The 23,079-nt window shown below is 44.1% G+C and overlaps 2 protein-coding genes across 2 annotated transcripts in view; both read right to left on the reverse strand.

Annotated features, from left to right (window-relative positions):
* Window positions 1–1,946: 1,946 nt before the first annotated feature.
* LOC124157125 (zinc finger protein 865-like) lies at window positions 1,947–12,008 on the reverse strand. The gene is made up of 6 exons (XM_046532036.1): window positions 10,712–12,008; window positions 9,293–9,671; window positions 7,809–7,971; window positions 6,217–6,581; window positions 5,924–6,022; window positions 1,947–5,529 (listed from the first exon to the last, which is right to left on the reverse strand). The coding sequence occupies exons 1-6, from the start codon at window positions 12,006–12,008 to the stop codon at window positions 3,366–3,368; spliced, it is 4,467 nt and encodes a 1,488-aa protein (XP_046387992.1). The 3' UTR covers window positions 1,947–3,365.
* Window positions 12,009–12,010: 2 nt separating this feature from the next.
* The window catches only part of LOC124157834, a 60,591-nt gene continuing 49,522 nt past the window's right edge, over window positions 12,011–23,079 (reverse strand). Inside the window, exon 2 of the mRNA XM_046533266.1 lies at window positions 12,011–12,158. Within this exon, the coding sequence (XP_046389222.1) occupies window positions 12,011–12,158 (148 nt within the window). The remainder of the gene's footprint in view (window positions 12,159–23,079) is intronic.

Here is a 23,079-nt window from a genome sequence, read left to right on the forward strand (position 1 = left end):
TTGAAACCATCCCTGAATGTGCATCATCAACTTTTTTTCCCTCAACAATGTGGCATTTTTAAGTACATCCCCCCAAAAATTTTTGGTACCCCCTCAGAAATTCCTCCAATCCTCTTCCAAACTTAACCTGCAGAACTTCTTCTCCCGCCAAGGACTGCTCACGCTCCTTGCACGCAAAGATCTTCGTGCAGACTTTCACGCCAAGGCCTGTCACTCAAAGGCTTGGACCTCTAAGGTCTCAAATCCCGTCTCCGACAGCAACCCTGCCATACCAGGAGTTCAATACTTAAATAGCAGTCCTATGGACAAATATTTTGATTTGGAAATCTGGGGGAAAGGTGGCACTGAGGCATAGTCTCCAGTTTGGAGTGATAAGTAGTCCACTTTTCACCTATCAAAACTCTCTGAGAACTCATCGTACCATGCCTTTCCCCTCCTTATATGGCTACCAATTGCTTATCTGAAAGTCCCTCACCCCACCTGGGAAGTTACACCACTGAGAAATTGTGGAGAAGGATGTCTTCCCCACTAAGTATGATGTTCCCCCAACCATGCTTGGATGACAAGCACTGTTCAGGAGTTTCCTGTCAACCTGGGTGCTGCTGGGAAAATTAGGTCGTTTAGGCTGACCAGTGTCTGGGGCTGCTTGTAACCTCATTCCTGAGTTTCCCACTACCTAAGTTTCAAATTCAGCTAGCCTTTCCCCTAAACTACCTCCCCTCCCTTGCTGGTGTGATTTCCCCTCCTTCCACTGCAGCAAGTTCGTCTCAATGCATTCCGGATCGCTCTCTTGAATTGGGCATCATCAGAGTAACATTGCTCAAGCTTTGGCATTGCTCAACATAGTTTTACGGTGCTGACACACTCACCTTTCTACTTAGTTTTTTGTATGTTTAAGGTTCATTTTTGAGAATATTGTTATTTGCTTTTGCTGAAAAATTTATTACAACTGACAAAACTATTGAATTACAAATATTTATGCCTCGAATATTAGTTAAATGAAGTTGATGAGTACTTATGATAAAATTGTTCTCTCATTCGTTATTTTTCTTGTCTTTGTGCAGTTTTTCCCTCAATTGATCAGCGGCAAAATCCACCCTGATGGATGGATGGAAATGGATCAGCAGCGGTTTTTCTGTTCTTCACAGATGAAAGGATTTCCTTGAGTCAGGGCTGACGTTAAAAATTGCCAAGATTTTGACTACATAACGGCACAACAGTATAAATATTCATACCAGCCACATCTTTTGCGATAGTTTTTTCACAGATTACAATTGAGGTGGCATGGTCAAAAGTAAAATGTTGCATTAATACTACAATATACTACATTTTCACTCACCAATACCTCTCATTTAATAGGTATGAAGTTGCCATTAACTTGGCATCTACTCTGCTAAAATTTCTGAAACTGCATCTCCGAGTGAACTCAAATAATGGTCAGCAGTAGGTTACAAGTGAGTTTTATGTGAGTCATCATCTACTTGATTGATGAGAAGTGATCAGTTCCTCAAATACTGACAAAAACTTTAATGATGAGCAAATAATGCATGATAAATGAGGGTCGTACAGGGGTCATATCAAAAATAATGTCCCTAAAACAAGAAAAACAGAAATGTTTGATAATATACCTCTCTCACAACAATGACATACATTTCCCAGACATTGATCATGAATTATAATTTTTCAATATTGATGAAGCCAGCTGTTTCAAAGTATGGGTTAAGCTGGCTGCCTCCTAAACCCATTCGAAATTTACCGGGACACTTAGATTTGGAGCAGGTTCTTCTCAGGCCTTGAGCCCCTGATCCTTTTAAAGATTAATATCAATTTTATCTCATTATGCACCTCCCCTCAGTTAAAAGTTCTACCACCTCTGGATGAAGCATTACTTAGTGTAATACATGGTTATACAAGATTAGCAATATTTATGAATTAAAAACAATTGATGATGCTAATAAAAGGTCTTTTATTACAAACAAGACACATAAGTTGACAACCTTTCTAATAAATTATGGAAAATCAATTACAATGCTGCAGAATGAGCACTTGTAGTCACCTTATATGCACACAACATTTCTTCGTGCTGAGCATTTTTAACTAAATAACTCACATGCTGATCATGGTGTTATGACAAATTTTTGCCCACACCATTAGGCATGTAGTACATTACAGATTCTCATTTTTTAATGTGCACAATGTACAGCACTAACTAGTCAACAAAAATAATAATTTGTATTTAATGACTCACAACACTCTCACATTAAGGACAGTACTATAAGCCAAGATACATTTATAAATACAATTCCCAAAAGTTTTAAAATACAATTGGCTTTCAATTATCTTATTTTGTACCACCAATCTAGTGAGTGCTTTTAATATCTGATTTTTCCCTGGTTTACCTTCACTGTTGGTGTATGTAGGAAAATGATGAGTCTGAGGGGGCATCTTTCCTGAATTTAACTTCAAGATAATTTGTGTATCCATGTATTGTTCAGGTCCTGCATGATAACACTATAAAAACACATTCAAAATTAGCTTCTGTTTCTGATCTGCTAAATTACACAGATTGTACAAAAATATGACAAAATATTTGATTACTTTTGAATTTGTTGGTCATTATATGGAGGCATCCAAGTGTCAGAATTCTATAAGTTGAAGTTCTGCAAAAGTAATTGTATCAATGAAATTCTTCTCAAACAAAATCTGTACAACCTGTTATCAGTTTTTGGCTGTTGCTGGTTCAAAGTTGTAGATCTTTCTAGGAACTAGAGGCTGACAGAAGCAGCTAAAAACCTGCAATACATGTTGCCTATCCGGTTGAAACACTTCATCAAATAAAATGGAGTTTTTATTTGTATCAAACCTTCAAACATTGCTTTTCTTTTAATCATGGAGTGGTCAAACGGCAGTGAACGATTTTCCTTATGTCATCTTATGCTTGGCCAAACTTGTAAAATACATTCAACATATTAATGTAAGTAAATTGTGTACCAAAGTTTGAGATTGGTTTGAGGAAGTTGTGACTGGTACAAATCAGGTACAGATCAAACCCTACCATCCAAACCAGCTCAACTTTGTCTTGACAGTAACATATTTACCATTTCCACTTTCATCTCACTTCAAATACATCAGTTTATACTTTATCTTTACTTAATTATCAAAACATACATAATTTCATGTATATATATTTATATATTTCTTTATATTTGAAAATGTAATATAGTAGTGGTAAGTTTTTCCATACACTCTTACACTATTTCACAGTAAATCACTTATTCTCATCATCCCATACACATGCATTGCAGCCCATGTGCAAGCCAAATAAGAAAGCCAAGTCTGGTATTAAGTCTGACACGCAGCTTTTCTCAAGAGGAAGCCAGAGCAGATACAACATTTGCAACAGGTACAGGGGGAGATGTGTAGCTAGCATTCACTTCCATTGAAAGAGGGATGGGGGATGATGACTGAATATGTGGGGGGAAGTCACACTTGGGTAAGTGGGGTGCTGGAGGAGGAGGAGGAGATGAGCGTCCCAAATGGGGAGCAAGGGAGGAACTATTCAAAGACTCCAAAAGACTTAAAGATGCCTTGGTGCCTTCAACTGAATCAGCTGAAGTTGTACTACCATGGGCTGACTTGCCAAAAGAGCTTTCAAGAGTCACATTGCCCACATGCACCCTACCAGCATGAAGCACAACCTGGTATTGATGCGGAAACCTATCACCACACTGTCCACACTCAAAACGCCCAATCCTTGCAGGGGGAAGACTGGCTGCTCCTCTCAGATGGCGCCAGTAATCATGCAGGGCCAACCCTGCTCGCGTCCTGAATGTCACTCCAGCCTCCTGACACCACGCACAATGAAATGGTCCTCGCCACCACCTGCTGGCTCTTATTAACTTCCTATGCTGTACATATTTATCCCTAAGACCACGTAATGACTCTGGAAACCTTCGAGCAACTCGAATCCTGGGCAGATGCAATTCTGCCTCCTGCAAGCTATGCAACCACCTCATCCTCTCAGCCAGCCTCTTTCTTCTCCGTTTCCTCCAACGTCGCTTCCGTCTCCTTTTCATTGGCTCATTCAGCACCTGGATTTCTGAAGGGTCCAATGCAGCCATCACTAGCTTCCTAGGCCTTGATTGTTTCCTGGATCGCCTTAGACGACTAGCCTCCTCCATCGATGCAGTCCATTCTGATGACTTAGGCTTTGATGACTCAACGGCTTGAACAGGAGTAGCAACTTCAGAGAGCCCACCTATCACAGCATCCAAGAGCCCATTAGGGAGCTTTTGCCCTTGACTAAGCAACTCATTATTATTTGTAATATTATTGTTATTGTTCTTAACTGCAGCATGCCCATTACCAATACCATTTGGATGTAATTTCTCAAGAGACAGAAAAAAGTGCTTGAGGAATACTTCTGCACACATTTTACATGGTTGTTCATCTTTCTGAGCCTCTAAAGAAACATTCTCCACTTCAGGGACATCTCTTTTGCCCTGAAAATTACCAGCATGCCTCCCATTAGAAGAAAGGGCTGCTGGGTGGTGAATAGCAGAGTGTCGTGCATAAGCAGCTGGTGTACTGGAACCATGACCACAGTGTGGACACCTAGCAGTGAAGTCTTTATCATCATGGGATGACCTAACATGTTCAACAAGAGCTGCCTCTGATGTAGTCTCGTAAATACAGCCCCCACCAGCCTTACATCTTAGGGAAAGCCCTGAATGGAAACGGAGGTGACGCATCATTGCCGCCTGAGATGCAGTAGCCAGGCCACACACTGAACATATATACGGATGCCTCTCTCCAGGAGCTTTCACAAAACGTGCCATATCTTGAGTGTTGCCTGAGTTGTGATGCATGGCAATATGATTTTCCAATGACCATTTATTAGCAAACTCACACCCACACTGACGACATTCATACGGAGGCCACCTCCTCTTCCTCTTATTAGCTTCTATGTCCTCATCCTCCTCCTCACCATCCAAATTCACAACCGTTCTTGTTTGTTTTGCTCCACCATCAGTGGTAGGAGAAGCATTCTGATCTGTGTAAAATGGTCGTAGTTCTCGAACAGTATCACCCCATCGATGTGGTAGTCCATGACGAATACGCAAATGGTCAGCCATGCTGCGTTCGTCAGCAGAGCGGAAGGAGCAAACAGCACATTGAGACAGTCGCCTCCCTTCAGCTCCCCTCAGAGTGACAGTGGCACCACCTCCTCCCCCAGAAGCTCCAACCTTCAACACTACCGACCCTTTACTGGCTCCAGAAGATGTACTCCCTCCTCTTCCGAGAGCCACCTTTTTCCCAGCACCCCTTACCAGGGGCCCGCCGCACCACTTCCCCCGGGGGGAGGTTGAGAAGGGGTGGTTCCTGGCGGGCCCCCAGCTCCGCCCCCCGAGTTGGCTACCGTAGCCGCGCCTCCAGCCGTTACCCCCTCTGTTGTTATTGCGGCCACAGCCGTTGTAGCGATAGAGGAGGGTACTGTCACTGAGGGTACGGTGACCACGACTGGCCTCGCTGCAACAGGCAGAGAACTTCATCAACCAATTAATAAACCTCTCTCCCGACTCGAACCATTGGTCAATCAGTAAGGAAATTAGGGAGAGGTTTTTTTTTAACTTAACTCTGCTAAATAATCAGCAATATTTCACATACAAGGTAATTTCAAAACATAAATGAATCTGTTTACATGAAGCCATCAAAAGCCTAAATATATGCAATCAGATTCATTTTCTTAGTTCTATAATAAAAAATGCCAAATATTAAAAGAGGATTTACATCACTGCTTTCCTTAATTATTGACCAAATTTCTGAGCAGAGAAAAAGTTTTCGACATACTGGTGGAAGGATAGGACAGAAAGGCCAGACAAATGCTGACCTTACACATAGAAACAGAAATTATGTCTCTTACCAAAAAGAACTGGACATAGGAGGCTGGTAACAAGGGAAGGCAACATTCCGTAGCAATGTGTTGTTTGATGTCCTATTAGTATTTTTAATCTCTGTTGGGCTGAAATTACAGTAGGGGAAAATATTAAAAGCAGAACCTCATACGAGACCATAATTAAATGAAAGAAAGTTAACACTTATCCAAAATATTATCATAGGACTTTCTATGTGTATCATCATAGCTTTCATGGTCATTGACATATAGACTTAATGAGAGTGCACATATAATATATTTATGTAGTTCAATAGACTTACTGGTGCTCCTGAACATGTTCACTGAGTGCCAGCTGATCATCACCCAAGAAAGCACATTTAGCACATGCTCTCTTATTGTGAACTTTGAGAACATGCGTAGCCAAACGCTCAGATCTTGCTGCTTTGTAATCACATAGTGGACAGAGGAAAGGTTTGATGTGGGTGTTCAGGTGGCGTTTGAGACACCAGTTATCAGCACCTGACCAAGCACAATAGCAGCAGGAGTACCTCTTGTCTCCAACCTTCTTGGGCTTTTTAGGTTTCCCAGTGCCGGCATCAGGTCCATTTCCACTTATAGCATTGCCTTTCATACCATTTTGGTGATTCCTCTTTCCTCCACCACCCATTTTTCCTGTGCTTGGAGCCTAGAAAAATATATCATGGCTAACAATAACTATACACCAAAATACCATTCACAGAATTTATAACATTATTTCATCTACAATACTCAGAAACCTCCCTCGAGCCTTAAAATTAAGGATTTTATTCCAGGTACCATCAAAAGAAAATTATAAATGCCAATTAGGAATGATGAAAAATGATCTACCAAAAACCTAGTGGGTAATAATGCAATTGAAATTAGTAATAGTAATTAAGTTACCAAGAAAAATTACTTATTAGGGTAATTACCATTGCAAATGGCAGGATTGTTTCAGAGATTTTTAACAAGCAATGTAGCTCGAACCGAGTATAAGTATTGTAACATTTGAATAAGCAATACTTTTAATACATCATTATTTAAATTAATAGAAGGATACACAATAAATAATTACAGATATTCATTGGCTACATGACATGAGCTCTGATTTGGTGCTTGTAAAAAAGATTCAAAGGATTCCTAAGAGTGATATAGAGGAGTATAAGCTTCACAGGGAGAAAATGAGGAATCCAGGATTTTACGCTGCCATTACTGTAGTCAGAAAGAAAGGTTTTTTGAGGAGTGATGCTGTGACTTAATTAATTAATCTTCAGGATGCATGTTTCTTGATCTTCGGGCAAAAAAGTATCTAAAAAATATAATTTAAGTATACTTAAGAGTATATTGGAGCCCTTAAAACCTGAAAGTAGCCATCATCTAGCATTGAAATGAAGATGTTAATTCATCATTTACACAATGGATAGGGTTAAAGGATCTGATGAGGAATCCACAGGATGATCAGAACAAGGTAAAAGAAACCTGAAGCTGGCAGAAACTGAGGTATATGCTGAGAATGGACAGGTGCCTAACCTAAAAATCACAGGATAAACATCTGCAGGGTAAAAGGATGATTATTTGCCTCCATGACCAGCTATGACAATAACATAATTGGGATAAACAACCCTTTTTTAAAGAGAAGTAACAATTTTTAAACAATACTTAGCTCAAGGAAAACAAAAGACCACATAGGAAGCCTATACTTCGAAAATTTTCATTAGGCTTTTTCAAAATGAATATTCATGAAATTTTCAACGACTGATACTGAGCAAAAGAATTATCAGCATTAAATATGGTAAAATTACCTTGAACCAATATGAAGAAAGTGTGACCTGATGTATGTAAAAGAGCATATCTTATGTCAAGCAGTAAAAGAAATTATAAAATGAATACTTACTTGATAGTTTCCAGTAGAATGCAACCCCAAGTGCTGGTGATTCTGAGGAGTATTTCCAAGATGAGCATGGTGATTACTGTGCATTAGAGAGGCAGCAAGAGGTGGAGGTATTATTGACGGTGCTTGAAGATGACTTGGCTGTTGCAAAACATTCCTAGAATTGCTGGTAAAAAAAGCATTGCATAGATGGTAAGATACAATGCTTGAAGTTTTAAAAGGTATATCCTACATTACAAAGACATTCTACGTACAAACAAGGTAAAATATATGTTAGCCGTGGTTAATGAGTGCACTGAATAGTGAACAAATGTTTTATTACTTTAAATTATAAAAAGGATTTCTTCCTTCCCGTACATATAATATGTCATTATTCTGGAATAAGATAATTTACCAATAACTAATATTGATTCTGTAACTTCATTAAGGCTGATTAAGGGCTATGCAAATTCCAGAAAATATGCAACACCCAGTTTAGGTTATCAATTACCCATACTTGGTAATTGTGTAGCACAAGATTAAAATGGCATGGCTCTTATTGAAGCTTGTATCAGATGATAATTTGAAGCCACAAAAATGGACACACTTGTCTTTAGTACGAAAATATAGAGCACACAACTTTCCAAGATCCTGGGAATTGAATTTTCCCAAAAAACAAGAGTCCTCAGGATGAAAAATGCTGCTATAATATTGCAATGAGAGCCATGCTACTTTAATCAAGTGTAACAAAAATACTATGAATGGGTATTTGACTGCATAGTTGAGCTAATAATGAGGGCAATAATAAACAAAAATAAAATTAATTTAATGATTAATTCAACGTGTCTTTAGCTAATGATGACAGCAGCCACTAGCCGATGATTCTCCATTTAAGGACTTCTCACGAAATTCTAGCCAGCCCATTAACTAGTTCTAGTATCAAGATCTACAAACCCATATGAGTTACTACATGGAAACATTCAGAATGCTCAGTAAAAATTAATGCAATATGTAATCCTAAATAGAGAAGTATGACTAAAGCGGAAAGTAGGAGAGAAGTTTTGAAAATCTTGTCAAGAAGCAATCCTCTAAGCACGAACATATTAAGAAGTTACACATTCGTGCCAAAGAGACAGCAGAGAATTTGCAACTTATGAAAAGCATAACAAAAAAACCTTTGAAGCGTAACTCGAAACTTTTTCTTAGCCAAAATATATTTAATATGGGAGATTATTTAATTGTCAGAACATGAATAATACAAATTTGTACCAATGAGTGATAAATGCATAAATTAAATCAAATGATAATAATGCTTTATTTTCCAATAATATAATTATAACACAAGATTAAATTAGCATGGCTCTTATCCCAATATTATAGCTGCTTCATAAACATTTTTTTATCCTGAGGATTGAAGTCACTGATAGCAGAATGATCTTATTATAAAAACAAGTGAAACTAGAATTGACGTTGACATAGATTTATTTTAAATTAAATTGAGTACTCACTTAGCATTTCCATTTGTTGCTCCAGGAGTAGTACTTCCAGAATTCTCTGGGGCTCCACCTTCACTTCCACTTCCTGATCCTCCATTGTATTTATGGTAAAAGGACATACCAGATGCATTTTTGGGTGGAGACCGTCTAATTTTATTTAGGTCATACGGATGGTCACGGTGCATCCTTAAAAAGTGTTTCTTCACATGGTCGGCACGATTGAATTGCTTTGCACAAACATAACATTGGAAAGGCTTCTCATCACGATGAATGTTCTCATGCCTGGTGAAAAGATCTCTTCGATCTGTAGCATACGGGCATGCAGGGCAACAGTAGCGCTTCTCCCCACCACTGTTGTTTCCTGATGCTGCTGCTGCATTATTTCCTCCACCTGAAAAATTATCGAAAAACAACTTCATATTTGAAGACTAAAAAACTCAGTATCATTAAAATCATCAACTGTCAATTCAAAATTATTTTCAATTGAAATCCATTTAAATCTTGCCAAGCAAGGTGAAAAGCTTCAAAGAAAAGAATGTTTTCACATTGTGAGTTTATAGCAGAAGTGTTAGTTACCAGAAAGCTGAAAAAGTAACAGCAAAATGAAACCATAAATATTGCTCAACTAATAAGAAGCACTGGCAGGAATACAATGCAATAAAAAGAAAGAAGTCACTAAAAAGTGAAATAAAGCATATATTATGATATGATAATTGAAGGAGTGATACTTCCAGAAACTTAGGCATGCTTTTGAGAATCCCATTTGTATTTATGTATTGTGCCAGTTTATTATCATTAACAGCACACCAAATTAGCTTTAAAAAAATATCATAATCAGGGAGAGTTGAATAAAATCTTTTAATGACCACATTTGTGCACAAGCCTTAATGTGTGTATTAGTGTACCACCACCACTAAAATACCAGTGTAACATGGGTAATTATTTATAGCAGTGTATCCTCTGTTATTTCTACCTGTGTGTAAGTATTAAGAGTTGGGCATAGTTACTCGCATGTGTGTGATCCAATTTTCAGTAATGTGTGCTACATATATTGCTTGAAATGGTTCATTGTTTGTGTGCTTCTCTAAAGGTTATAAATGAGAAGTGAGCATCTTGATCTATGCCTTGCAGCAGCTTGGAATAGCTATACACATCAGTGTGCACCTGCTAGAATTGATTTTCAAAATCTGCAGGAGAGGAGATATAGACTGTTTGAATGTCTCTCATTAATAGTCCAGCACCAACAGTTCACCCACATCTGTTTAATACCATCCAAGAGAGAAAAATGGGCACGGAAAATTTAAAAAGCGAAAGAAACAAAAGAAATGTAATTTGCAGTTAAGTCCTAAATATGCAAATAAATGCAGGGTATGGTTTTCAGCAGGAGCGTGAGATTATCCTTTAAGCAAGAATGGGTATCTGAGTGCCCACCTCTGCGGCCTCCGCCCTTGCCGCTGCCCCTACCGCCAGTGGTCGGAGTAGCAGTGGCTGTTCCGGGCTCTCCACTACCATCCCCACCCCCATTCCTCGGTGCTGAGCCACCAGTGGAAGGAGCAAAACCCCCTCCACCACTTCCACCACCACCACCATCACCCTTTTCCTCAACTCGACTCCTTAACGCCTGCAGAAACTTAGTGACTTCCTCCAGGACTGGATTTTCCTTCCAGGGAGACGGAGAGGCGGATGAGGAAGATGAGTTCCCATCGGCCCCGTAGGGCTGAGGTGAATCGGGTGGTTGCGGGGTACCATTTGGTGTGGTGGCACCACCGCCTCCTCCTCCCTCTCCCCCACTGTGCTGCCTTGTCAGGTGCATGCGAACACACCGAGCCCAAGCACTCGCATAAGGACACTGAGGACACTGGAACACACGCAAATTAGCGTGCGTGCCCAGCCAGTGCTCGGCAACCCTGGACAGGAAGCCAACACAGTCACACTCCGAGCACTTGAAAAGCTTCTGAGCAGGATTGTAACTAGCGATCTTGGAGGTGGTCCATGGCAACGCATCATCGGACGTCAACCATTTGTCATCAGAGGATGGTGGCAGATTTGAGTTGGTTGCCGCACTCGGCGTGGTGCTACCCATTGTGGTTGGGGTGGAAGCGGCGGCATTGACAGTCGCCCCGGCGTTGGACGAGGTGGAGGAAGGGGTGGTGGAGGTGGGGACGGTAGCGGTGGGGGCTGCCGCCGGAGAGGGCTGCTGTGGGGGCGGTGGGGGTGGCTGCTGCTGTTGCTGCGGTGGCGGTGGTGGGGGTGGGGAGGCATAGTGCGCGGTGGGGGGCGGGGGGGCGTGGTGCACGGGGGCGTGGTGTATGAGTGGATGGGCGTGGTGGTTGGCGAGGTGGTTGATGTGGTGGTGGTGGTTGGCGAGGTGGTGATGGTTTAGATGGTGATTCAGGTGGTGGTGGTTGAGGTGAGCCGGGTGCACGGGTGCTCGGAACTTCATGTCCGCCGGCGACTGAAACCCGTTGTGCATGAGCGCGAGGCCGAAGGCGGAGAGCGCCCCGCTGCCGGCGTCGCCGCCCCCGGCGCCCCCTCCGCCCCCGCCCTCACCGTAGTCCATCATCCTCATGCCACCGTCGGCACCTCCGCCGCCCTCGGGGCCCTGCGCGTTCTCCGGAAGACCCTCCTCACCGTACAGCTTCCGCGTAATCTCCTTGAACATGTCCTCATAGCAGTCCATGGCTGCCAGAGGCGGGTGTTGAGGGTGGTGGTGCGGAGTCACTTCCATCTTCAGTCATGACCGGTCAGAGGGTCGCATATCTCGGCCCAGGCCCGTAGCTGCGCCGCTGGTCCACCACTCTCCGGATCCCCTCCACCCGTTGCCTCCCTCGACGCCCACCGACGACGCCGAGCCGTCAACTCCCCTCCAAGAGCCCTGCTAGGATCAACCGGGAGAGAAATCATCATCATCATCATCTAAGGATCGACAGCAAAGTTTGCAGCACGCTTACATGGAAAGGGGACAGGAAATATTTTTCTGGCAGAAAAATGGCCAGCGTATCAATCATTATCGCATACTTTGCCGAAGGGATTGAATAAATAATTACTTTTCCGAAGGAAAAAACAGGATTATGAAAAAATTAAACGATAATAAAAACACAAAACATAGCTTAATTCCATAATAATATGTAATGCCTTACGGTTTGACAGCAGGTGTCTGAAAAACCCACACTTCACGCCTCCTGAGGCGACATGCGGCGGAGCGGAATGTAGATGTAGGCAAATACACTGGTTCAAATTGCAATTACTAATAGTAAGCGTCGAATACCGCCTCATATTCATGTCTTGACATATACTCCAAAAAATACACATTACTCATTCGGATTTTACTCTAACATTTATTTAAAAAGCAGTCACCAATAGATCACCGCTTAAATGAAATAGAGCACAATGAAATAAAACGCTTAAATCCACATGACAGCACAGTACAAAAACTTCATTAAAAAGCGCATTTATAAGTACTATGTGAACGTCAGAGGCGTGCTGAGGTGGAGTTGGCGTTACCTGTACGCTCTAGACTTTTTTTTCATTACGTGAGTACTATAAATCGTAATAGACGGCAGGCCCTGGAGTGAAGCCCTTAACCTACTGCCATTCTCGCGGTCCACGGCTAAAAACTGCATATAAATTTATAGCAACAAGTATAATTCCGATATATTTTATCAAAATTACGGGTCGATAATGAATAGCCGATAGGATATAGTTGAAGAGTGAGCAAATACGTAAAGCAAATGGAAAACGGAAACGGAATATTCATCCACCAAAATATTTCTGAATAATTCCGGCGCAAGAGATTCCGAAATACAGAGTGAAACCTTTAACCCCTAAATGTGGTTGTGCACAGGCGGTTCTATGGGGGGAGGGGCAGGCCCTTAAAAATATGCAAGATTTTTAATACGATCCCGTTATCACTGCGTTCGTATTGTATTAAGAGGTATCCTTGTGCCCCCTCCAGAACAAAATCCTGGATCCATACATGTGGTTGTGGTCCACGACCAAAAAACGGCATCAGAAATTAGAGCAATTTGTAGACGCTGAAATATTTAATACAAATGTGTAGTTACTTGATCACCTTTAGGATTACGTTTCAGAGCAAGCCAATGTGTTAAGTATGTTAAAGCTAGCATCAATAGAAATTCCGCCAACTAATTTATTTCTCAACAAAACTGATGCAGGCTATTTCAGAAATATGCAATGATGATGACAAAGGCGCTCCATATATCAAACTTAAATTCCTTCAATGCAAATCTTAGGTACTCTTCTATTTTTCAGAGAGCCAAAATGAAAATCCTCCTACGGTGGCCCAATGACTTAATCCACAACATAGAATGGTTCACCTCGTCTTGAGACGTTGAATACGTAGCACGAACAGGGTTGCCGACTCATAAAAATATTGGGGGGCCCATATTGGGGGTCTAACCTCGGGAATTTTTTTTTAAATGATGAGTTATTAAGTTTTTTTAGCATTTTAGGAAAGTCATATGATAAACATTGGAACCCTGAAAACTCGACTCTCGATAACTTGACACTCGGAGGAAAATCAACAAGCCTGGCATATCTTTTCCTCCCCACCATATGAAAATTTTGAGGGGGCTCGGGCCCCCTCAGGCCCCATGGAGTCGGAGCCACTGAGCACGAAACAAAGATAGCATCTAATGCCTGCGGATTCCACTGCCAGTCAAAAAGGTCCAAAAACCATTCCAAGGTGAATCGTAGATAATATTGACATTCAAAGATATGGATTCCGTAATCACTTTTCCTAAGGATACGGCTACGAAAGGAATAGTCCCGGTTCCCCCTTAATAATTTAACCACCAAATAGTATAGACAGTTGAATGAACCTGATTGAATCAAATGACCAAGCAACAAGAAAAAATGAGTAGCTTAACCAAAATTTACATTCCAGACAAGAAATATGTTCGTAAGATATACGAACTCCGTAAAAACGACATCTAAGACGCTTTAAATTTGGACCGTTTAATATCATTTAAAGCATATATTTCCCCACGAACCAACTGTGAAACAAATCGTGATAGGGTTTGCAGACACACGTTTCATCAGGTAATTAAGTGCTGATTTCGACTAAATGAGTTATATCTTGAAGAAATACATCGGCGAGAACTCATGGGGATCTTCCCAATTATAATGGAAGAATAACTTTTGTTAAGATATAAAATCTTGCCATAAATAAATGGAATAGGTAATAATCGACCATAAAACAGAGAGCACCATTTAACGACAATTCAAAGAAGAAAACGAAACTGAAGCTAAGTCGGTGGAATGCCGAATCAAGAACTGAATGAGGATGAAAAACAAATTTAGGCATAGGATAAATGCAAATTTCGGCTGTCACTGATTACGATCAAAGTAGTAGTATCAATATTACGATAACGTAACTGAAGAGCATTCTTTCGAGTCGTATTTAGAATTGTGGGTCTAGAATCCTTAAAAAATAGCTGGCATGAAATAAGCATTTCAAGGGTCACCTTGATATTTCATGAGTACAGTGAGTAAACCGTGGTCACCATACACCTGTATCCAACATTTGAAAATTTTACCTGAGAAAAATGACCACGGAGAACTTTTCATATTTTACGTTCAGGTTAATGTTGATAAGGTTAAACTTCGTTCGGCCTGAAAATTTCAAGATTATAGCCAACTTTTAAAACAAATAATACGCCATGAAATCAGACCGGTAGAGGGGGTGTGACGCATCCTCCAAATGAACTGATAAATGCAGCGTACTAATGAGGCGATGAGGCCAATTAGAATGACGAAATCATGACGCATGTTAAAAGAGCTATTACTGAATTTTTTTTCACCCAATGGAAGGCAACACATTTAAAAATGAGACCTTTTATTATTCTATACTGTCACTTTTATAGAGGTCCTTTTAACAAAAAATTAAGGCAATGCGACAAAAGAGTATCGTATAAATCCACGTAATTGAGTCACTAATTGACGCCATTCCCTCTGATAGAAAAATTAAAAAATAGATTGCAAACTCGATGAAATAAGCGTTAGCTCAACAGTGAATTTAGTAAATTACTGAATGAAAGAGATTTCGTATGTTCCACTTTAAAATTTCTTAGTGGTACAAGCAAAATCTGTTTAATTTATGATAGAACTCTCCCACATGAAACAACCAGTTTTTTTTGGCGACGTAGTACACATTTTGATGCTGACGTATAGCAATGCCAAGTGGGACTTAAGGATCGCAGTGGTAAAATTCAATGTCGCGGACGAAACTATACCACTGAAAAATAATTGACATTTCCATATCAGAAGTCATTGATACGAATTTCTGCACCTTCGATATTAATAATGGCAAAGCATTTCGCGAATACGACCGAAAGTCATGACTAAGGAAATTCCATTTATAGATGCCTTCCCACTAGAGAACTGCAAACGCATTAAAGAGACATTAATTGAGTACAGACTTTCACCTATGAAAATCTAGAAACATGCATCTATTATCCACATGAAACAATAGAAAAAGATGTACGGAAAGTGGAGAAAAAAACAAACAAAAAACCGGCCGCGAGGGCATGGAGACAAAATATGATTGCATTCATACTAAAAAACCAACCGATCCTGGACATCGCAAAAAAGTAATTGATTGATTGCAACCTTCATTGAAGTAGAGGAAGTAGGAGATCAAGTAGCGGTGAAAGGGTCGAGGGAACGAGAACTAAAAAGGGAGAGTGAAGGGTAAGAGGAAGCAACATGAAAACGGTGGGGTCCAGCAGGAGTGTCGATCGAGGAAGGTAGGCATGATGTTCCCGAAGGGGAAGGATAAAATGGGATGGGGAGAGGACGTGTAAAGAAGAGGGGAGCGGGAGCAGAGGGTCTGATGAGAGCGCGGGGAGGAAGTTCGCACTGGTGGGAGGGGATGAGGAGGGTGGCCGATGAAAAGGGAAAGGAGGAGGTGATCGGGGAGGGCTTTACATCCGAGGAAAGAAGGGTATTGAGGGGGAGGATGGAATCGAGGGTGGCGGAAGCACGGAGAGACCAAGACGTGAGGGGGGGGGGGGCACTGGAGGGCGGACCCATGTTCTCAATACCTCAACCAGATGGTGCTCCTCTCACCCCCACCCACCGAAGCCTCCCGCCCGACTCCCCACTCGGCCGTCCCTCTGCGAAGAGAAATCTCCCACTTGAGCCTCCCTCCTACAACATTCCCTACCACCAACACGACTTCCCTCAAGAGTGTGTACGGCACCCTCCTCCCGCCCCAACAAACCAGAGTGGGCCGCGCGAGGAGGAGGGAATTTCGGGAGGAAGGACAGAGAGAGAGAGAGAGGATGTGAGGGAGTGAAGAGGAACGTGTGGGGGAAAAGAGAGAGACGGACTAGGGCCGTAAGGGCCTCCCATCCCCCGTTTGCTCATCCGAGGATCCCGAGGAGACCACCCCTTTCCAATATCCCGACCTCAAAGCCATCCAAACCTTCCCAGTGAGAGAGAGTCAACACAGCCCCATCCTACCCGGGGAAAATTTTCTTACCTGCGTGTATCCTGACATGATGAGCGATCGCGACTTTTAACAAACGTCCCAACTTCGATTTCTCCGCGACTTGCGAAAGGGGCAGCAAGGTTTTCGAAGCCGCGACTTCCAAGAGGGAGTGAACCAAACAACCAACGCTTCCAGGCACCTCCAAACGCCTCAAAGCTTCGGCACTGGAGACTCAAGCGAGTAAGAGGGAGAGTGTATAAGGGAGGGAGGTAGTGGCGGTGGGGGCAGGCTTGGGGCTTTTGGTGGGGGGTGCAACGGAGACAGCGAGGGTCGATGGAGGGGGCATTATGTAGGAGAAATAGGAGGCAATGGAGTGAGGTTGGGGGGCACGGGACGTCGGAATGGGGTGAGGGAAAGAGGTAAAAGATGGGGGAGGAGGGGAAAGACGCAGAAAGGATGGGGTGGGGATGGCGTCGAAGGGAGTTAAGTCGTAGGGGGAGTGGGGGAAGGGTGAAGAAGAGGCTCCGAAGAAGCGGGTTCGAGAAGAGGGTGGGGGATATGGGAGGAGGAGGGGATGGATCCACAGCGAAAGGGCGGGAAGGGAGGTATGCGGTGGGATGAGGGGGAGATAGTAAGGAGGTGGAGGAGGCTTCGAGAGAGCTAAACGAGATGGAGGGGGGAGGCGTCTTTCTCCTAATGGTGGGTGGTTGGGCGGTTGCCAAGAAGGTTACCTTCTCCTCTTTTCGTCGCCCAGCTCGCGCCCTCTCCATCCAATCTTTTCGTTCCCCTCGACTCGATCTTTTTTTCCGCGACACCGCGGAACCTCTACGCTTCGATCCTCCCGAGGGTCAGCTTCATATGCCAAAGGAAAGGGTAAAGACGACGACAACAACAATCAAGAAAGCGGGCGGAAGGCTGAATTTCTCCTGAGGCACGCACGTCGAAGATCGCAGTAGGGCGCGCGAGTCCCTCGGGTCGGCGACGGCCGAAACTCTACCACCCCGTCCTCATCCCTCGCGTTCTCCGCCCGCCATACAACCAACCCCCTTTGGGTGGACACGGGAGGAGACCAACGGGCGGGAGCGAACGGCAACTACCGTCAAGACAGGACAGAGGTTCGAGGCCCGCGGACGGGACATCGGAGGAGCATCCGACTCCCCCAGGAGACCTCCGGCAGCATTGACGGAGGGGGAAGCGAAGGGGAAAAAGCCGGGCGGGAAGTCGGGCCGAGGAGCACGTGCGCACCCGCGGTCGGGACTCGGGCAGACGGAACGACGTTGCGCGCCACATCACACTCGCTCCCACTCACTCACGCGGTCCACACACAAACACGCGAGCATGCATCGCTCCTCAGACAGGCAGGCAACACACACTGGGACGGATGCATACGTACCCCTTATTCCTCCACGGAATCCTCGCGGTTCCTCTCAAAAAAGTGTCCTCCCGGCGCACCCACCGACACCTCAATGCCTCCCTCTTCGTCTTACCTCCCTCAAAACACACACACGCGGTGGCCCTCTCCCTCCTCCTTCGCGTCTCTTCCTCCCGCTATGAGAGAGGAGAGGAGGAACAACTCGCTCGCAAGCCTTCCCTTCCCAACCACATTCCCTCCTCTACTCCTCCCAACCGCCCCATCGCACTCCAATTCCCCCCCAACACCCCCGCCCCAGCCCACCGCGTCCAACCCCCTCCCCTCCGGGACCCTTCCACCAGTGTGCGACCGCCTTCCCCTCCCCCCACCCGCTCATACAGGCCCCCCTCCCCTAGGAGTCCCTCCTCCTCGCTCCCCACTCCACTCCCACGACCACTAGTCCCAGTGCCCTCATCCTCCCTTATTCTTTCGCCTCCCCCCCCACAACTCCCTCTTTCTCCCATTCCACCAAACTCCCCCCTCCTCCGCGCCCGGGCAGAAACGACTATGGCAAGCAGGGAGGCAGTTGGAATGGGGAGGAAGGAGGAGGACATGGAGAAGTAGGGGAGGAGGTTGGGGGGGAAAGCGTCATGGATGGGTCTGTATGTTTGGAGGGGGAAGTGGGGTGGTGGTAGTGATGGCGATGGTGCTAGTGGGGTGGGGAGCGAAGGAGTGGTAACTATAAAGGGGGGAGGCATAGAGGAGGGAGGGGGTTCACGTAGGTGAAGTTGGTGGGTGGGTCGTGGATAGGGGGTTGGCAGGGGGAGGGAAGGGAGGTGGACAACATGGTGAGGGGGTTGCTTAAGTTGGAGGGGGGAGGAATTCACGAGGGTGGCAGGGGATGGAAAATACTGGGTGGTATAGGGGGAGGGTAAACTACATAGGGGAGTGTCGGGGTGAAGGGGAGGAGGTTGGGATGAGGAGAGAATACTGTAGTGGGGGAGTGGAGGGTGAAGGGGGCCAAAGGGAGGAAGGGGCTGAAGCAAGGGGATGAAGTCTGGGGTGGCTAGGGGGAGTTGCAAGAAGGGGATGGTATAAGGCGAGGGGTACGTGAAGGGGTCTGAAAGGGTGGAAGGGCTATGGGGGTCGCGAGGGCTTCGGGAGTCTTTCGAGGAGAGGCAGGCGGGGGTGGTGCGGGTGGTGGTACAGCACTAGGTCTCAACAACGAAGGTTTTATTTCACTCCATGCGCATCGAATTGTTCCTCTCCTCGGCAGGCAGGAAGCGACATGATATAGACTTACATTCCAGAGTTCGATGGGCCGGACAGGAATAGCAGGGGAAATCGAAATGGGACGGAAAAAATAAACAAATCGAATGAATGAGCGAGGAGAGAATCATCGGAGGAGGGAAAATACACGTACGCAAGCCGAAGGAATTACGAATACTGGCAGGAGGGAAACGGGCCGAGAGAAAGAGGCGAAGAAATTCAATTTGGGAAAAGATGACCACGGCGGAATCTATTATCGCATTACTCCGGGCTCGGATAAAGGGATCAAGAGAGAAAGGTGTGGGGCTCCCGGAGCGAGGGAAAGGGAAGTTGTCCCGCGGCTGGTCGGTCGTGCTCTTCCCCGTAACCCTGACACCCCACCCGCCCCACTCCCCAGCACTTTCGATCACAGAAGACCGCAAAGGCGCCGAGAAAGACGCCGCTTTGGCGCAACGGTCCTCACAAAACGAGAGAAAGCGGCCGTAACTAGCAATCACACAGGGAATAAATAGAAGAAAAAGTACCCTGATTAACCCTCGGCATTCCCCTTGATGAGGTTGGCGGTGGTTTGGAAGACCATTTAAAAATACAAATGGAATGCGGCAACTCACGCTTCCGGAATAAGAAATAGGAGTGCGGAAGCCTCATCCCTCCATCGGAAATTGGGCCGGCATTCCTGTCTCCTCCAATGCTGCATTGAACACTTCCCACGGGGGACGCACGTCCTATAGCTCCCCTGACGCTCGTCCCATTGAAGGGAAACCCCAGGGTGCGAATCGCATTCGAAATCGAGCACGCTTCATTACCATAGCCTAATAGTGCCCATTAATCCGACGGTTTGTCGACGGTAGGTTGACTGCAACACCCTCGAGGGTCCCTGGTTACACCGCCAATATGCACTTGGAGGCGAACCACCTGGGTGGACCGCAAAGGGAAGAAAATAGGCTTAAGAGCTGGTAAACAATAGAGTTTCAAACCAAAAGCAGTGAATGCGAAGGAACTCAGGTAAGCGACTGAGTTAAAGATGAAATGCTTATAGACTGAAGTGTATCGAATGCCAAATAACAATTTCTGCAAGAAGAAACATCTAACAATGTTTTTTTTTCACTGGAGTTAATATGTAAACCCTACGGTTCCTGTTCAATTGAGGTTAGGACCCCAAAAACACGTGGAAAATACGATTTTCAAATAAGAACATTCAGATTCAAAGCAGATTCACATCAATGGATTTTGAAGCCATCATAAGACACTGATGTAGACGAAGTAAAAAAAACTTAAACAGAATGAAGGTGACAATTATTAAGTGCCGAAGCACAGGGTGAGACAATGACCTAGGCCATGGTGGCCGAGCAAGTGAAAATATGGCAAGAGAGAGATTCCCCCACTCATGTCAGCCCCCATCTCTCCCCACGGACCCTTTACCCTCCGACTCTTTTTACCCTGGAGGGAGTTAATCGACTTAGTTCCCTCCTTCCACTGGCCAACTCTCCCCGCTCAACTCCTCATCCGGCCCAAGAATCGATAGCTATGGCGAGGGGAAAAGAGGCGGGTGGGTGGGTGTCCGCGAGCAGGAGGCAGGATTTGTACGGGAAGGAGAGGGAGTCGCGAGGACTTACTATGTGCAAGGAGAAGGGTGTCGCGTGGCACCGCTGCCGGTATCGAACGGGTGCGGGAGGAGGGTGCAGGACAAGGCTAGCGAGCGGATGGCACGGCAAAAAAGTGGAGGAGATGCAAGGGTAGCGCTATTCCAAGCCTGGGGGGAAGAAGAAAGGGAGGCGGGAACACACTCATAAGAGGTGAGGACGGGCGACGTCTTGCTAAGGCGATGAATGGAGCTTGCGGCGAGGAATAGTTTAAGGTGGTGCGAATCCATGATCGCATCTCCAGCTCGGAGCCCGTCATCTACTCCGACTACTCTCCTCCAAGCAAATCCTTTGCCGAGCTAATAACTTTCAAGAGCAAGCAATAACGTGTCAAAACTGAGACGGTGATCGCCAGCGTCGTAAGTCTTCTTCGAGGTCAAAATTATTTTTGAAAGACGAATTTCGGAAAGGTATAAATAGGTTTGGATTTAAATTTTTTTAACATAATTCATACGAATACGTCAAATCAGAAATAATATGTCCCTTCAGCAGTGAAAACTTAATATTAAATCAATGCAAGAGGTACACGGATACTTCAAGGCAAATGCTCTAGATTTCATAGGCAACAGCATTTTGAATATTACAGGCATATCTTCATCCCTCTGAATTTTAAAAGATAAATTATTTTTTAGGGCAACTGCACACATCTCATTCACACTTTACAGGCATGAACAAAAAGGACATTAAAAAAAATGTCCACATTCATGTAAGACAGATCTATGAGTAATCAACGTAAAAGTAGAAAGGTTGTAGGTTTTGTCACTTTCCACGATGCAAATTAGCAATAATTTATCAAAAACTGGATATAAACATCTGATATATCCATAAGTAATGGTCTTTGAGTGGGTCGCCAGTGCTCATAAGAAAATTGAGAACTGACTCTCTCTTCAAACTAAGTTACTTCTGCATGACTAGGAATTTTACACTGATTCAAACTTTGTCTTCGTGTACAAAGTACAAACAAAAGAAGGTCCTGGCAGTCCTTTCTTCGTTCGAAAACAATAAAAAAGGGAGAGGAATCATAAAGGTGAGAAAGTATCATTTTGAACTGAAATCCTCGTAAAAGAAAAATAATAATAGTACAAATGCTTAATATTCGGTTTGTAAATAACTTTTCCGGTCACTTTAATCGCAAAAATTTTTAACAGCATTTTTCTGCAACTTGAAATGAGAAACAATTTAAAATCACGATTTATCGCAAATGTTTCAAAATTATTTAAGTAAGTAGTATGATTTTTCGCAGCTTACTTAGCGGGGAGGTGATATTTAAAACAACGTTAGAAGGTAAAATGTTAGGCATACGAAGGAGAGGATGGAAGAGAATAGGATTTTTAGATAGGATGAAAGGTAGTGGAACTTACTGTGAATTGAAAGGGAAGTAACATGAAGGAAGAGGCGGCTGCCTGAATGCTTCCCGAGTACTACGTACTAAGAAGGTGCAAAAGATATTTTAAGATACATATTCTTTTGTAGTAATCAAATATAATTAAGTCACTTGCAATGTTAAAGGAAGTTTTAAACTGATTTTTTTACATATATTTAAGAAAATGCCATCTTATCTTATAAAAAGTTACAATTGTGATTCAGCAATGCTAGGCAACACCGCAAAGGAGGGGGGGGCGCGCCCCCTGCGCTCTCCATATGTATCCGCCACTGCAAACAACCTCGAAGGGAAACGGATTTGTATAGAGACAGCAATGATGCGAGAGTGGAGTACTGTGGAGGGAGAGGAGATCGCAGGCGGGGCGGGTGTTTCTTTCTGACGACGCCACGGACAAGGGACAGACGGAAGGACGTTGGGCGAAAGACACGCCAACACGCCCTCCATAAGCGCCCGCACCTCTAAAGGCCGTTTTACACGAGGCACTTCATTGCGCAGGTTAGCACTGCATTCATTTCTCAATCTCGAGTGCAATAATTATTGAGCAGACGAATGCGTTACCGCCTTACAAGGTACTCGTAATCAATAATTCATTCACCAAATTTCGTCGTCCGTTGAGTGTGCGAGTAGCGTGTTACTTGTTAGAAGAAGGAACAAACGAAATTCACCACGCAACGTTGTTGACAAACTGGTCTGTTTCGT

The sequence above is a fragment of the Ischnura elegans genome, chromosome 1 (assembly GCF_921293095.1).
Source record: "Ischnura elegans chromosome 1, ioIscEleg1.1, whole genome shotgun sequence".
NCBI lineage: Eukaryota > Metazoa > Arthropoda > Insecta > Odonata > Coenagrionidae > Ischnura > Ischnura elegans.

Excerpts from the sequence above, each read along its gene's own strand:
- LOC124157125 (XM_046532036.1), bottom strand. The coding sequence starts at position 12,008 with ATGGAAGTGACTCCGCACCACCACCCTCAACACCCGCCTCTGGCAGCC. Across the intron at positions 6,582-7,808 it reads ATTCTACTGGAAACTATCAA|GCTCCAAGCACAGGAAAAAT; the intron begins GTAAGTATTCAT and ends ATATTTTTCTAG. Across the intron at positions 6,023-6,216 it reads GAACATGTTCAGGAGCACCA|CCCAACAGAGATTAAAAATA; the intron begins GTAAGTCTATTG and ends CTGTAATTTCAG.